Source organism: Carettochelys insculpta, chromosome 10 (assembly GCF_033958435.1).
Source record: "Carettochelys insculpta isolate YL-2023 chromosome 10, ASM3395843v1, whole genome shotgun sequence".
Lineage (NCBI taxonomy): Eukaryota > Metazoa > Chordata > Testudines > Carettochelyidae > Carettochelys > Carettochelys insculpta.
The window spans coordinates 9,640,576-9,655,134 of NC_134146.1; the positions used below are offsets into that span (position 1 = coordinate 9,640,576).

The following is a 14,559-nucleotide window of genomic DNA, read 5'->3' on the forward strand; positions in this document are numbered from 1 at the left end:
GGGGCGAGGCTGGGGGGCCGGGCCCAGCTGCAGCCATCTGACGCTCTGCCCAAGGGGGGAGGTGGCGGCAGCGGTGGCAGTCCTGGCACTCAGAGGGGCTCACTGAAAATCTGCTTCAGCCACTTCTTCCACACCAAGAGCTGCAGTGGCACCTCGGCCATGGGGCAGCCCGCCGCCAGCAGGATGCGCTTGGGGGAGCTGGCCGCCTCGGCCAGGAGCCTGGCTGATATGTGCAGCCCCAGGGGCCGGGAGCAGGACCCGTGGAGGTGAGGAGGTCGGGACATGGGGGACCACAAGATGGGGGAAGGAGGGGGCAGCAGGCAGCTAAGGGGTTGGGAGCAGGACACTGATGGGCTCAGCAGCCTGCGGACAGGGCATGTCCAAGGGGGCAGGGAGTGAGTGCTTGACAGCAAGGGGTTGGGTAGGCAGGGAGGCAGGACTATCCTACCTCACTAAGCCCACAGGCCTGAGGTGCAGGGGCAGTGTTTGCACAGCACCCCATGCTGAGCTCCTGAGCTGAAGGCATGTTGGGCTATGCTGGGAGCGTGTTTTCCATATGATGGTCTGAATGGGCTGGTGGGGGTTGCATGTGAGTAGCAGTAAACTGTATTTAGTCTAAGAGTATGGGGAGGGAAGCCAGGGTACATACTGGCCTGTGCTCTTTGTGCATGGTGCCAGAGAAGCAGTTTGAGGAGGCATGTGTATGCCAGGGTATATACCTTCAGCGCGTGGAAGGAGGGAAGGCATGTAGAGGCTACATAGTATGTGCTTTCAGTGTCAGGGTGGGGAGTGGCAAGTGGTTGTGAAATTTCCATTGCTGTAGATATTTAAAGTCAGATTAGATAGACATCTATCAGGGATGGCCTGGAAGGTGCTTGGTCCTGCATGGGGGCAGGGGACTGGACTCAATGACCTCTTCAGGTCCCTTCCAGTTCTAGTGTTCTATGATCTTCTTCATCCCCAGATGAGGCAGTGGCAGGTTCGTTGGCCTCTCTTGTATTGGAGGATGGCAGGGCCTTTCAACAGCTCCTTAGGAGAGTGGCCCAAAACTTGGAGGTGCAAGCGGAGGAGGTCTGGGATGAAGTGGACCCTGTCATGAACATTTCATCCTCTGCAGGCCCCCAGGTTGACTCTGCCCATAATCAAAACAATTGCCACCATGGCTAAAACAGTTTGGTAGACCCCTACTTCTGCCCTTCCTACAGCCCATAGGAAAGAAAGACGGTACTTTGTCCCATCCCAGGGCAATGAACATTTATTTGTGCACCCCCCACCTGACTCCCTGGTAGTGGATGCTGCTAACTATAGAGAGCACTAAGGGGTCCAGGGTCCCTCACCAAAAAATAGAGACACTAAATGCTTGGACCTCTGTGGGAGGAAGGTCTATTCAAGGGAAGGTTGTAATTAACAATTGCTAACCAGCAGGCTCTGGTTGGCAAGTATGCTTATAATACTGTCAGTGCCCTGTCTAGGTTGTCTGAGATGGTGCCACCTGAAGCCAAGCAGGACTTCACAGCCATAGTGGAGGAGAACAAACTGATTTCAATGGTGGCCCCGCAGGCAGCAGTGGATGCTGCAGACGCTGCCATGGGGGTTATGGCCTACAGAGTGGCAATGTGTAGTGGGGATTGGTTGCAGGTTTCCGGCTTGCCTCACAAGGTCCAGCAGAGACTATCCAGGACCTGCCCTTTGATGGCCCTACCCTATTTTTAGATAAGATAGAAAAAGACTGCATAGTCTGGAAGACTCTAGGGCTGGGCCGCCCTCTGCTCCTTGGGCCTGCATACGCCTGCCAACCAACACAGGCATTTTAACCCCCATCCTCAGCAAAGACAGGTTCTGCAGCCACAAAGGGATGGCAGTAGAAGGCAGAACAGGATGAGCAGGCACCGTCCAGGCCAACAACCTCAAGGCCACCAAAAGGCCCCACAGGGACCCAAGCCTCAGGTTTGATGGCAAGATCAGGAGTGTCGAGTCAATCTCACCCATGCCAGCATCTGCACTTTTTTCGTTTCACTTATTGCCCTTTTGCCATACATGGTGCAGCGTCACCACAGACCGGTGGGTCTGGTGTACGGTAGAGAGGGGATGTGCTAGTTAGTTCTCTTCATACCCCCGCTTCCCAACCCCTTTTCCTGTCTCTCTTCAGGGACCCCTCTCACGAGATCCTGTCATGGCAGGAATTGCAATCTCTCCTGGGTTCTGGGGCCATCGAAGAAGTTCCTCCCAGTTTCGAAGGACAGGGGGTTTTATTCCCAGTATTTCCTAATTCTGAAACCAAAGGGGGGCTTGAGACCCATCCTGCACCTAAGAGGTCTCAACAAGTTTGTGAAAAAGATAAAATTTCATATGATATCCCTGGGTCTCTTACTCCTGATGCTGGAGCAGGGGGATTGGTTCGCAGCTTTCGACTTATGGGACACATATTCTGTTTTTCAGTCTACCCTCCTCACAAGAGGTTTCTCAGGTTCATGGCAGATGGGAACCATTATTAGTTCACAGTCCTGCCTTTTGGTTTGTCTGCGGCCCCAAGGGTCTTCACCAAATGCATGGAGGTAGTAGCAGTGCGCCTATGCAGGCAAGGGGTGCAGCTGTTCACGTAACTGGACAACTGGCTAGTCAAAGGTTGTCCCAGGGAGCAGGTGATTCAGCAAGTACAGCTGATCTGCCAAACCTTTGCAAGCCTCGGTCTCTTGATCAATGAGACAAAGTCGGTGTTGGTCCTGTCTCAGTCAGTAGAGTTTGTAGGGGCATGACTGGACGCCAGGTGTGCCAGGGTGTTCTTGCCAGATGACAGGTTCAGGTCCATGGGGGCCATCATCTGAGGCATCTTGGCAGTTCTTACCAGGATGGCCAGGTGCCGTCTGTGTTTGCTGGGTCACATGGCAGCGTGTGCCTTCGTGGTACATCATGCCAGCTTAAGGATGCGCCCTCTACAGCTATGGCTGTCATCGGTGTGTCACCCTGTAAGAGACAGGTTAGATTTGGTGGTTTCCGTGCTGACATGGACTTTGTTGACCCTGCACTGGTGGTTGGATGAGGGAGTCGTCCTCACAGGAGTCCCCTTTGCCCCTTGGCAGCCCTCACTTTCCCTAGTAACAGACGCTTTGGACCGGGAGTGGGGAGTGCACCGGGGTCAGCTATGAACCCAGGCTCTTTGGAGTGTGTTGGACTTTCGGCTCCACATAAATGTGAGGAAGCTCAGGGCCATCAGACTAGTTCGTGTGACTTTCAAGGCCAATCTGACAGGATGTGTGTGTGTGTCAGTCAGTACAGACAACACGATAGCAATGTATTAGATCAGCAAATGGGTGTGCACGCTCCTCTTCCCTGTGTCACGAGCCCATGGTGCTCTGAGACTTCTGCATACAACATAACATCATGCTGCAGGCCCTTTACCTGCCAGGTGTGCACAATTCACTGGTGGACCAACTCAGCAGGTCCTTTATGGATCATATGTTCTCTCTCCATCAGGAGGTTGTTCATTCTCTTTTCCGGAGATGGGGGTATCCCCAGGTGGACCTGTTTGCCTCCAACCTCAATGCGAAATGCGGGATGTTTTGCTCCTACCGCAATCAGAGCCTGGGGACCTGGGCAGATGTCTTCAGCGTCCCCGGGCAGGAAGGCTGATGGATGCGTTTCCTCCGATTCTGCTAGTTCACAGGGTCCTTTTTAAGATTCGCTCAGAAGGGCCATTGATAATCTTGGTGGCACCAGCATGGACCCGTCAGCACTGGTACTTGACCCCCCTGCACCTGTACATCCGCAAGCTGAAGACATCGCCGATCCGGCCGGACCTGCTGACGCAGCAAGAGGGGAGACTGCAACATCCCAGTCTCCAGTCGCTGCATCTCACGGTGTGGATGCTCCGTGGCTGAGGGACCGGGAGCTGGCCTGTTCAGATCCCATAAAGGAAGTATTGTTAACTAGTAGAAAGCCCTCCACGAGGGTGACTTACTTGGCTAAGTGGAAAAGGTTTTCAGTGTGGGTGTCTCGCAGAGGGCTATCTCTCTTGCAAGCCCCCATCCCATTGATTTTAGATTACCTATGGGGTCTGGTACAGGGGGACATGTCCCTCTCCTTGGCCTGGGTGCACTTAACTGCTATCTCAGCCTTACATTTGGGTCATGGGACATCGTCTGTGTGCTCAGACCCCATACTCAAAAGGTTTCTGAAAGGTTTAGAGAGAATCAAGCCCTAGGTTCAGGCATCACTGTCGCCGTGGGATCTCAATTTGGTGTTAGCCAAGCTTATGGAGGGGCCCCCTTTGACCCCCAGGCTACCTGCTCCCTGCTGTTTCCGAGTTTCAAAACAGTGTTTTTGGTGGCAGACACCTCAGCCAGGAGGTATCTGAGTTGAGGGCACTTTCAGTGGACCCCTTGTACACTGCGTTTCACAAGGGTAAGGTTGGGCTGAGACCTCACCATGTGTTTTTACCTAAGGTGGTCTCCGCATTTCATGTTAACCAAGAGATTTCCCTACCGGTATTTTACCCAAAGCCCCATGCCTCCCCAGGGGAGCAATGTTTACATACCTTGGATGTTACAAGGGTGCTGACCTTCTGTATGGATAGGACTAGGCCCTTCAGAAGAACACAGCAACTCTTTGTGGAAGTTGCTGATAGGATGAAGGGCCTTCCGGTCTCCTCCCAGCAGATTTCCTCCGGGATAGTGACGTGCATCAAGGTGTGTTACAAGCTCACAGGGGTTCCTCCCCCTCTGGTTAGGGCACAGTCCACGAGAGCGCAGGCATCGTCCGTGGCATATTTGGCACAGGTGCCTACTATCTAGGATATGTGTAGGGTGGCCATCTGGTCCTCACTTCATACATTTACAGCACATTGCGCTTTGACACAGCATGGACGGGAAGAAGCTGCTGTGGGCAGGGCTGTCCTGCAGTGCGTTAGGGGCTCTGACCCCCACCTCCTAGGCATTGGCTTGTAGTCACCCAGCTTGGAATGGACATGAGCAATCACTCAAAGAAGAAAAGACAGTTACTTGTTCTGTAACTGGTGTTCTTCGAGACGTGTTGATCATGTCCATTCTGAAACCCTCCCATCTCCCCCACTGTCGGAGTTGCTGGCAAGAAGGAACTGAAGGGGGTGGGATCGGGCGGTGTATATATTGGTTGCCATATCGGCACCACTCCAGGGGATGCTGCACCGACCCTATGATGACTGGCCAGGGTGAAAAGCTTCCAGCAACTGGGTGTGCACCCGCGCACACCCATCTTGAAATGGACATGAGCAACACATCTCAAAGAACAACCGTTACAGAACAGGTAACTGTCTTTTCCTTGTTTTTGTAGGGGGACAAACCTCAATGTTGATTATCAAGGATAAATGAAATTATAATATGTAGCATTCAAAACACCAGGGAGTGATCAGTGAAGAATGAGGGGGTCTGGGGTGATGTCCTGTTCTTCAGCTTAGAGGAGATGAATGGGAGGCAGCTGCTCCAGGCTCCAACTCTGGTCTTCAGCCAGACATACTGTGAGCACCTGATTTTGAGCCAAACAGATGCTGTTTGTGGATATCTGGATCTCACTGGTACTGCAGCTTCAGCACCATCCTACTGTGTATACACACACAAATGGCTATGTGTGAGATGCTCTGTGCGTAAATAGCTGCTGGCTTATGCTGTGTCTCGCTGAGACTCCAGGCACTTGGATGTGTCAGCATTTGGATGTATTTCCTTCTGAAGCACTGGGAGTTACAGGCCCTGCTATATGTCAGTGGAAAAATAATAGTTGAAATCCTGGCCTAGCTGAGCTTGAGGGGAGTTTTTTTCATTAGTTTCAGTAGGACCAGGTTTCCTAATCTGTGTCAGTGCTTGGTACTCTGGGTACAGCAAGATCTTGTGTTGGCATCTTCTCTAGTATTGATCCATTGTAGAGACGAGTATCTACAAACCACAGCTGTATAAATGCGCTCTGTTTTGCGTGTTACAGAGATACGTGGGGCAGTTTTACAAGGACCATCGTCATGGCAGAGGAACGTACTTTTGGCCTGATGGTTCCAAATTTACCGGATCATTTTATCTTAGCCACAAAGAAGGCTACGGGACCATGGAATTCAGCGATGGCAGAAACTATCAGGTAACAGGATAATGAATGTGTCCTCCTGATTGGTAGCACTAACAGAATCTGAGTTTGCTCTTGCGCCATGACCCCTGTGGCTTTCCCACAAAGCATGGGTGTGAAGGCTGGAATTATTTCTGAAGCAGGTACAGATCATCACTGGCTAAGGGTTGCCCTCTGGTAATAAAAAAACATCCAGAAAAGGCGGAAAAAAGAAGGCTTAAGCTTCTAAAGCAGTCGTTGAATTCATGCCTCACATGGAAGTGACCAAACCAGGGATCTGCAATTGATCCAGTCCTTCCAAACCCATGTGCCTGAGACAGGTGTCACTTTGGTGTGTGCTTGTAGATGGGCAGGGAACAGGACAGCTGGAGCTGCAGATTCTTGCTTCTGAAGGTAGTGACAAGCTTGGGAGCAGAGCAGCCTTGTTAGGCTCCAGCCACCAGGAAGCAAAGGCCTGACAGAGCAAAAGGAGAGAGATGAAAGGGGGAAGTGTCTGAATTCTTTTTGTTTTTGGCTGCATCTACGCTATGAGATCAATCAAATTTATTGGAATTGATTTTAGAATGCCGTTTTTTTCTAAATTTGCTTTTGAGCATCCTCACTTCCCTCAGGCTCCCAACAAAGTCGACACATTGCTTCCATGCTGAAATCACCAAACATCGACTGTTGCAGCAGTGCATTGTGGGACCCTATCCCACAGTTCCCTCAGCCCTGCATTTGAGCCAGTTGCAGCAGCGCTGTCAGTTTCCCAGATCCAGCAGCTTGGGGGACCCGGGAAACTGACAGCTCAGCAGCCTCGGTCAATTTCCCAGCTCCCGCTAGAAGAGTAAACCCTCCATTTAATGGACTAATAGGGCTGTCCGGTTTATCCCCCTCTTCCCAGGCTCCCCCAGCCCCAGTCCTACCCCAACTTCCCCCAAAAAACAACCTCCTGAAAACAGCCCCCTGAAACACCCAAACCCCTGCCACTCACCGGCTCCAGTAGAAGAGCTGCTGGAGCCAGGTGGCTGGGGGCGCTTGCGGGGTGGGTGCCTGCCCGTGGACATCAGGCCCTGTGTAGCTCAAGCAGCCTGGCGGCAGGGTGCCTGGCCCCACGTGGCTCGAGCCACCCAACCCCAGGGTGCCTGGCCCTGTGTGCGGCTCAAGCAGCCCAGCAGCAGTGTGCCTGGCTCCATGTGGCTCGAGGTGTCTGGCCCTGCCTCAGGAGTGCAGCAGCGTGGTCAGTATCCCAGCTCCCACTAGTAGCCAGGTGCAGCATGCATAGCTATGTAGGATAGATAGGGGACACTTCTGGAGGCTAATACATTCGATTTTAGGTCGTGGCGTTTCCACACTGGCCTTTAATCAAACTTCTGAATTTGAGCTTGACGCAGTACCCTTCAGGTGACTGCGATTTTGTAACCTCGAGGTTAGTGCACCCTAAATCGAGCTAACGGTCTTTCCAGTGAAGACAGTCACGTGGTGATATTGAGCTAACTGCCTTAAAGTTGAATTTCTCTCGCAGTGTAGATGCAGTGCTAGTGTTGAGGGCGGCAGGAGCAGGAGGAGAGCAGGGGGTTGCTGCTCTCCTTTTCAGGCTGGGCAGCAGATGGCCGAGCTGCTTCTGTTGTTTGCATGGGTGGGAATGGGAAGCCAGGAGCTAGCAGAGAGGTAAGAGGTGGGGGCAGCCTGGGCAAATGAGCGATTGAGAGCAGAGATGTAAGAAAGCAGCGTGGGAAGTAAGGAGACAGTGTGCACACGAAGCAGTGCAGCACGATGCACAAAAGGAGCCAAAGAGGAGGGAAGCTGGCCAGGCAAAGGAGGGATCTCAGAACGTAGCAGGCAAGTGAAGTTTATAAAGGGAAAATCAAGGGGCAGCCCTACACAGTGGGTGATCCTTTAAACTGCAGGCTTATGTGGGCATGTGCGTGTGAGAGCGAGAGGGCTAGTCATTTTCATCTCTAATAGTCATCTTAACAGCCTGGTCGTCTTTCCTTAGTAAATATTTGTGCTCGGATAATACCCAAAAGCCCAGGCAGGATCAGCCCCCACCCCACTTCATTGCACTAGGCACTGTACACAGAAGGGAGACAAAACTTGCCCTGAAGGCGCAAACAGATCAAAAGGCAGGGGATGGGATACAACACACAATAATTGTATCCAGTGTAGAACTGGCACAACTTGGTTAGCTACATGGCTTGTAGCCTCCTTCCAAGTTCAGGATGGAGATAGAGGGGAAGGGCCTAGGAGCATGAAGGAAGGGAAGAAGAGATGGTCATAGCTTGTCGGCTGTGTCATCATGATCCGACAGCTGGGCTTCGAGGAATTGCAGCAGAGAAGAGTCAAAAAGAGGATGGGATGGTTCCCTAAAGGGTGTATTGAGGGACTTTCCCCCATTCGTATGGGGCATCAATAGAGAGCAAACACAGAGCTGTTTGACAGAAGAAGCTGCCTTGTGCAGAGTGAAGGCTGGGAATGCTGGAGGGAAGGCAGGGGTCAATTACTAGTGTAGGGCTGTGTTCTGAAGGACCTTACCATGAAAGACAAGTGACAGTCTTTACAGTAATCCCAAACTGCTGTAAGTCAGTTTAGCTCCACTGAAGTCATTGACGCTGTGGTCATTCCACAGCAGCTAAAGATCTGACCCAAGAAGCAAGAGTTTGATGGGGTGGTCAAGGGACAGCTAATGGAAGGGACCCCAGGAGGGGGCTGATCTAGTCTGGGTGATGAGCCAGGAAGGTGACTTTAACAGAGCAAAGTTTGAAGTGTCAAGATATGAAATGACTGACATTTCCAAGCCTGGCTCACTCTATTAGAGGTGTTTTAACTGCTTAATGCAAACAGTGGGAATCAAAGAACTTACCCCTTCTGCTCAAATTGTCCACAAACCAAACGTAATTGGTAAAAAATATGTTTAATTCAAAAGTGAAAAGTTTTTCTATGAATATGGTTGAGCCAACAGTGGTTCAAACCGCTCCTGGCAAGAAGTATGTGGGGAGAGCTCAATACAGAGAATAAAAGAGCCTGATTGGCTTTAGTCAGAAATCTGTAGCTCCACTGCCATCAGTGAAGTCACCCATCCTACCTTATTTCAGCTACTGGGTTTCATTCAGGCAGCTTCAGTGGGACCAGCCAAAGTGACTACAGAATAGTCGAGCAGCTTGTTAGGAGTTTGGATTGTTTTAAACGTTAATGGGGAGTTGACACTGGGACAGTAAGGTCAGACCAAGGACATTTCAAAGGAAGCCAGTGTATAAGTTGTGTCATGTATGACCTACATGTCTTCTCTAATACTAGCAAACCTATTGCTCTCCTAAGGGACTATACAAAGCAGATGAGCGGTTTGGACCAGGAGTTCAGAGCTATCCAGACGGCTGTCAGGATGTGGGCTGGTGGCTGAGAAGTCACATAATTAAACTATGTACAGAAATACCTGGACGTTTTTCTTTGTCGGATTATCCAGAGCACTGCAGTTATTTTGATGACGATTCCCAGGGAGAACCTCTCTCTGGTGAGGAAGTTCCATACTGGGATCTGCATGAGGAAAAGGACCCCTTTTTCTACAACTACAAACTTCTGCTTTTAGATGACAATTACACATTGCCTGAAAAAATGTGCATATACTCAACTGATACAGATCACCTGCCTCTGACTCACACCTTCCTGAAGGAGTTTGATTCACAATATTTTCAGAAAAACAAACAGTTGCATGATGAAGAACCATGGCCTATTAAAAACAGAAGCCCTTTAATGGTTAGAATGCAGAAGCACATCTATAAGTACAGGTAGCTATTGATTATTATGCATGATTTGTGTCTGTTGGGATGTAAACGGGATTTTCTTTTCGGGTGATTGATAGACAAAGATCATCTCTGGCACAAATTGTTGTACAGAGGCTCCACAGAGAAATTTATAATGTCCATGGTTAAATTTAGACATGCATTTGACAATCTACAAATTAGGTTTTGGGAAAGAAACAGCATATTCCTCTCTCACTTCCTTAGCCTAAAGGAAACACGCACCTTTCCTTGAAATAGACCATCAACTCAGATCCTAGTATGTGCCTGCAAGACATCATTATTATTAAATCACATTAGAAAATGCCTAGAAGTCCCAACCTAGATTGCAGGATCCATTATGTGCTATGGGGTTGTACAGCAAAGTGGCAGAGCCCTATCCACTAGATTATATAAAAACATATTCCAAAATATCTTCAACTGTTAATATACTCAAAGATGCCATTAGCTGTATGTGCAGAGAGGTATTTGCACGTGCAGATACCTGCTTACACATGAAAATACCCTGTATGCACAGGTATGCACTGTTTGCAGCAGTAGTGCTGGCATGTGGGTACTTTTCAGCCTCAGCTGAGGTAGCACAGTTTGGAAATAAAGTGCTTTGTGCGGATGCGTGCTTTGTAGGCTTTCTTTAATCTTCTGAGTGCACCATGTTGCCTTTGCCTGTGTTGGAGAGCTTGGGATTTAATTTTGACTTGCAAACCTCCAGATTCTGTGAACTGGATATTTTTGACATTTAACCCCTTCTGTGAATGTGATTAATGCCTCTTGTACCACAACTTTTAACTCCTTTCTGCTCTCTGCTGGTGGGAGCGAAATGGAACCGTCTGAAATGATTTAATGAATAGTTGTCCCCTCATCTCTCATGTTACCTGGCAAAGATCTTTATGATCAGTGGTGTTTTTCTTAAAGCTCAGTAGCATAACACGTCTGTGCTGCCTAACTGTTTTACAGTAAATGTGGAGTCTGCAGCTGTTTAATGTTTTTCTGTTTCCTCTGCTCGAGGCACTGTCAAACAGAAGTCAGCTGGGATATGAATGTCATTCGGAATGGCAGTCGAGATACCTTTGGACCCAAGGGCCCCAAAGAGCTTGCTTCGGAACAGTTGATTCAGAAGGCAGCAGCAGGAGACTTCAACAAGATTTATGAGATTCTGAGGGACAACTTAGCTTACCCAGATGTGGCCGACACACATGGATACACTGCATTGGCTGCTGCTGCTGTAAGGTTCCAAATGTGACGCTTCCCTGTGTGAATGACGCTTTTTTGGTTTCTGCTGCATCTGTATCTCTCTGTTGTACAATAAACGTGAGACTTGACAAGCTCTTTACTTAATGATATTTGCTCTCAAGCAACATGCTAAAGGAGATGTCTGCCAGATGTATCCCTCTGTAATATTAAAGATGACTCCAAGCCTAAAAATTCCAAATCTTTCCAATGCTCCTATTGCACTGGGCTGGACTGAAATCCATGGGTCTGAAGTTGCCCCTGCAGGTTTTCTGCTTTCTTGTTCCAAGCTATATTCACACCCAGAAAAGATCTGTTTTTTGGTTACAGTGGGGTTGTGGCTAGACGTTACAGGGACTTCTATTTGTGGGAAGAACTGGATTACTTATTTCAATATATATCATTGCTCTGTGCACCTTACATTTATGTAAAAGCAATCAATAAGTCCCCAGAACAAGAACATTAATTTCATATTAATTTAGAACATGAGTCTTCTCTTTCTGAATAAGCCTCTCATCCCAGGAGTTTTAGAACCTTGTAGCCATTAGTTCTCTTCCCCCAGCAATCCTGGGACAGGGCAGTAGATTTTGGGGAGAGCTTATTGAAGTTACAGGATGACAGGGGTTAAGTGGTTTGTCCAGTGTAACACAGAAAGCCAAAAGTGAGCAGGCATCTGGAGACATAAGATAATCTAATGCACATAAATATTGCGCTTTGCAGTATATGCATTGGGACAGAGTTATAGTTGCAACAGTAACTGAATTTTCTAATAACAAGCAGTCCCATAGCATCTTAGAGACTAACAAATGTATTAGGCCATTAGCTTTTGTGGGTAAAACCCAACTGTGGAAGTGGATTTTGCTCACAAAAGCTCATGACTTAATACCTTTTTTAGTGTCTAAGGTGCTACAGGACAGCTTACTATTTGTGAAACTACAGACTGACACTGCGAGCTCTCTGAGACTATTTGGATTTCCTGACAGCTTTGATTTTTGAAATTCTCGCTCTCCAACTGTTGTATTAATATAGCGTGTTTTGTATTTAATTCCTGAGTTCCATCGTAAGCTGTATTATAACAGTTAAGAATTCTCTGTCAACATTACAAATCATCATGGAAGAATATTTTATTTAAATGAAGTGTGCTTTGCAGCTAGCTCACTGCATAAGAAATGCTGAAATGCCTGCCAGTAGTATCAAGTCCAATTTGAGAGGTCAGATTTAGTAATTGAGATTAGTGGATGAAAGATCCTTATTTGGCACAACAAAATACAATCTGATCACTTACATCTTTATTGTTGTGCCTGCTTGAGATCCCTTGTGGACTTCAAAAACAAACCACTTGCCTTCCAGCTATGGACTGCCCTCTTCATCATCGTATATGTACTTGACATCTCCAGATGCAGCTTATGTGATAGGGACTAGTTCACTTACCTAGCATTTAATTCATTGTGCCTTTAAAAGCTGCACTCCAGAAGAAAAGCAACTCTAAACCTGCCTTGCATTGCGTGCACCTACAACAGTTTTACTTTTTTGAGAGGTTTTTTGTTGGTTCTGCCAGCCTTACCCATTAACTATAAGGCATATCTTAAAACAGTAGAAACATTTGAGATCACAGTTAACATACGAGCCAGATTTAGTGCTGGCATAAACAGGAAAGAAAGTGAAATTACAAAACACTTGAAGTCAGTAATAGTGATTTGAGTCTATCTGAAGTCAGGGTTTTGATTATTATTAGTGTTTTAACTTTAAATCCAACTGCGGCTTAATTTAATTCCACACGGAAAACTAAAATTGTATATGTGCGCACATATTCATGTAAAGCAACATCCACATGTTTTCACTCTACAGGTGAATTACCACGATGACGTCATTAATCTTCTTCTTGATAATGGAGCTGATGTGAATAAATGCAATGATGAAGGACTGTCAGCACTATCTATGTGCATCATTCTTTATTACCCTGTAGAATCATTCAAGGAAAATATTGCCGAGAGGAACTTTAGAAAAGACAAGGTCAGTACATTATTAATCTGTAACTGTGAAATCAGAATTCATTGTGTCCTCCAATAAGCTACAGGCCTGCTTTTTAAAATTATTTTACTCTGCATGCTCCAGCTGTTGGAAGAAGCCATATTTCTTACCTCTGTCGAGTTGCTGAGTGCTCTCGACTTCCATTGATAACACCCAGTGCAAACCATCAGTCTCCAGTATGGTAGCAGGGCTAGTCTGCAGTCAGTTAATGTCTCACTTTACCACTAGAGATTTTTGGGCCAGATTTTCCAAGGTGTTTAGATGCTTTAAGTTACAGAGAGAGAGAGGCTTAGTGGTACTTAGATTTTAAGATCATTAAGGCAGGGACAGTCTTTTATTTTTGTTCTGTACAGCTCTTAGCTTTGGGGGGTTGTGGCTAATGGGTGAGAGTCCTGTGTGATGACAGTACAAATAAAATAATTTATAAAAATACATATTTAGATTAAGCACCTGATTTCTGTTAACTTAAAAAGTCTCTGGGCTGATGGAAGAAAAAGAGACGGGGGAAAATGTACACGCGCACACACACACACACACATACGCGCATCAAAATGTTTCCTGAGAATGATGGATTAAGGTTGAATAAAATGACTTTCTACTTTAACTCAGCTGTAATCTACCAGATTCAACACATAGTTAACCTGTGGATCTCCTTGCCAGAGGAGACTGTGAAGGCTAGGACCATAACAGAATTTAAGAAAGTGCTAGATAAATTCATGGAGGTTAGGTCCATAAAAGGCTGTTAGCCAAGGCTAGGAATGGTATTCCTGGCCTCTGATTGTCAGAGGCAGGAGATGGATGGCAGAAGACAAATCACTTCATCATTGTCTTTGGTCCACCCCCACTGGGAATCCTGGCACTGGCCACTGTCGGCAGACAGGCTACTGGGCTGGATGGACCTCTGGTCTGATCCGGTATGGCTGTTCTTATGTTCTTAGATTGCAAAACCCTACTGTTGATTTGCTGATCCTTGTGGTTGAAGGAAGAATTTTCCATATTTTCTTCATTTTTGAGATTCTGACTGTGTTAACACTTTAAATAAGGACGAGCAGTTGGAAGACGGCCCTGCTCCGCTTTTGGTGGCTCCAGCCAAGCAGAAGTGTTTAACAGACACTGTTCGTCAGTCATCCATGGTAGCATCTGTGTCTGGGGAGAAGGCTGAGTCTCTTTCTGATGACAGAAGCACATTGGACAAAATGGAAAGCTTCGGAAAGATGACTGTGTGCAGCACTGAAACCAACTTTGAGTCGAACAATACAGTTTTCAACTATGGGACCAAGATTTCTCTGAAAGCTTTGCAGCAGAGTGCAGAAGCCTTCAGCCCATGTTTCCTAAAAGTTCCTTCCTACTCCCATGTCAGTGGGCCTGGCGGGGCTGAAGGCACCATGAGAAAAATGGCGTTATCGATATCTGAGTAAGTACTACTTAAAAGGAAATCCTGTAT

General features: G+C 47.6%; 1 protein-coding gene across 1 annotated transcript in view; it reads left to right on the forward strand.

Annotated features, from left to right (window-relative positions):
• Positions 1-14,559, forward strand: part of ANKMY1 (ankyrin repeat and MYND domain containing 1) — an 83,343-nt gene that overhangs the window by 15,638 nt on the left and 53,146 nt on the right. The window contains exons 3-7 of the mRNA XM_075003948.1: positions 5,950-6,096; positions 9,379-9,845; positions 10,863-11,079; positions 12,933-13,097; positions 14,159-14,529. Of these exons, the coding sequence (XP_074860049.1) occupies positions 5,950-6,096; positions 9,379-9,845; positions 10,863-11,079; positions 12,933-13,097; positions 14,159-14,529 (1,367 nt within the window). The remainder of the gene's footprint in view (positions 1-5,949; positions 6,097-9,378; positions 9,846-10,862; positions 11,080-12,932; positions 13,098-14,158; positions 14,530-14,559) is intronic.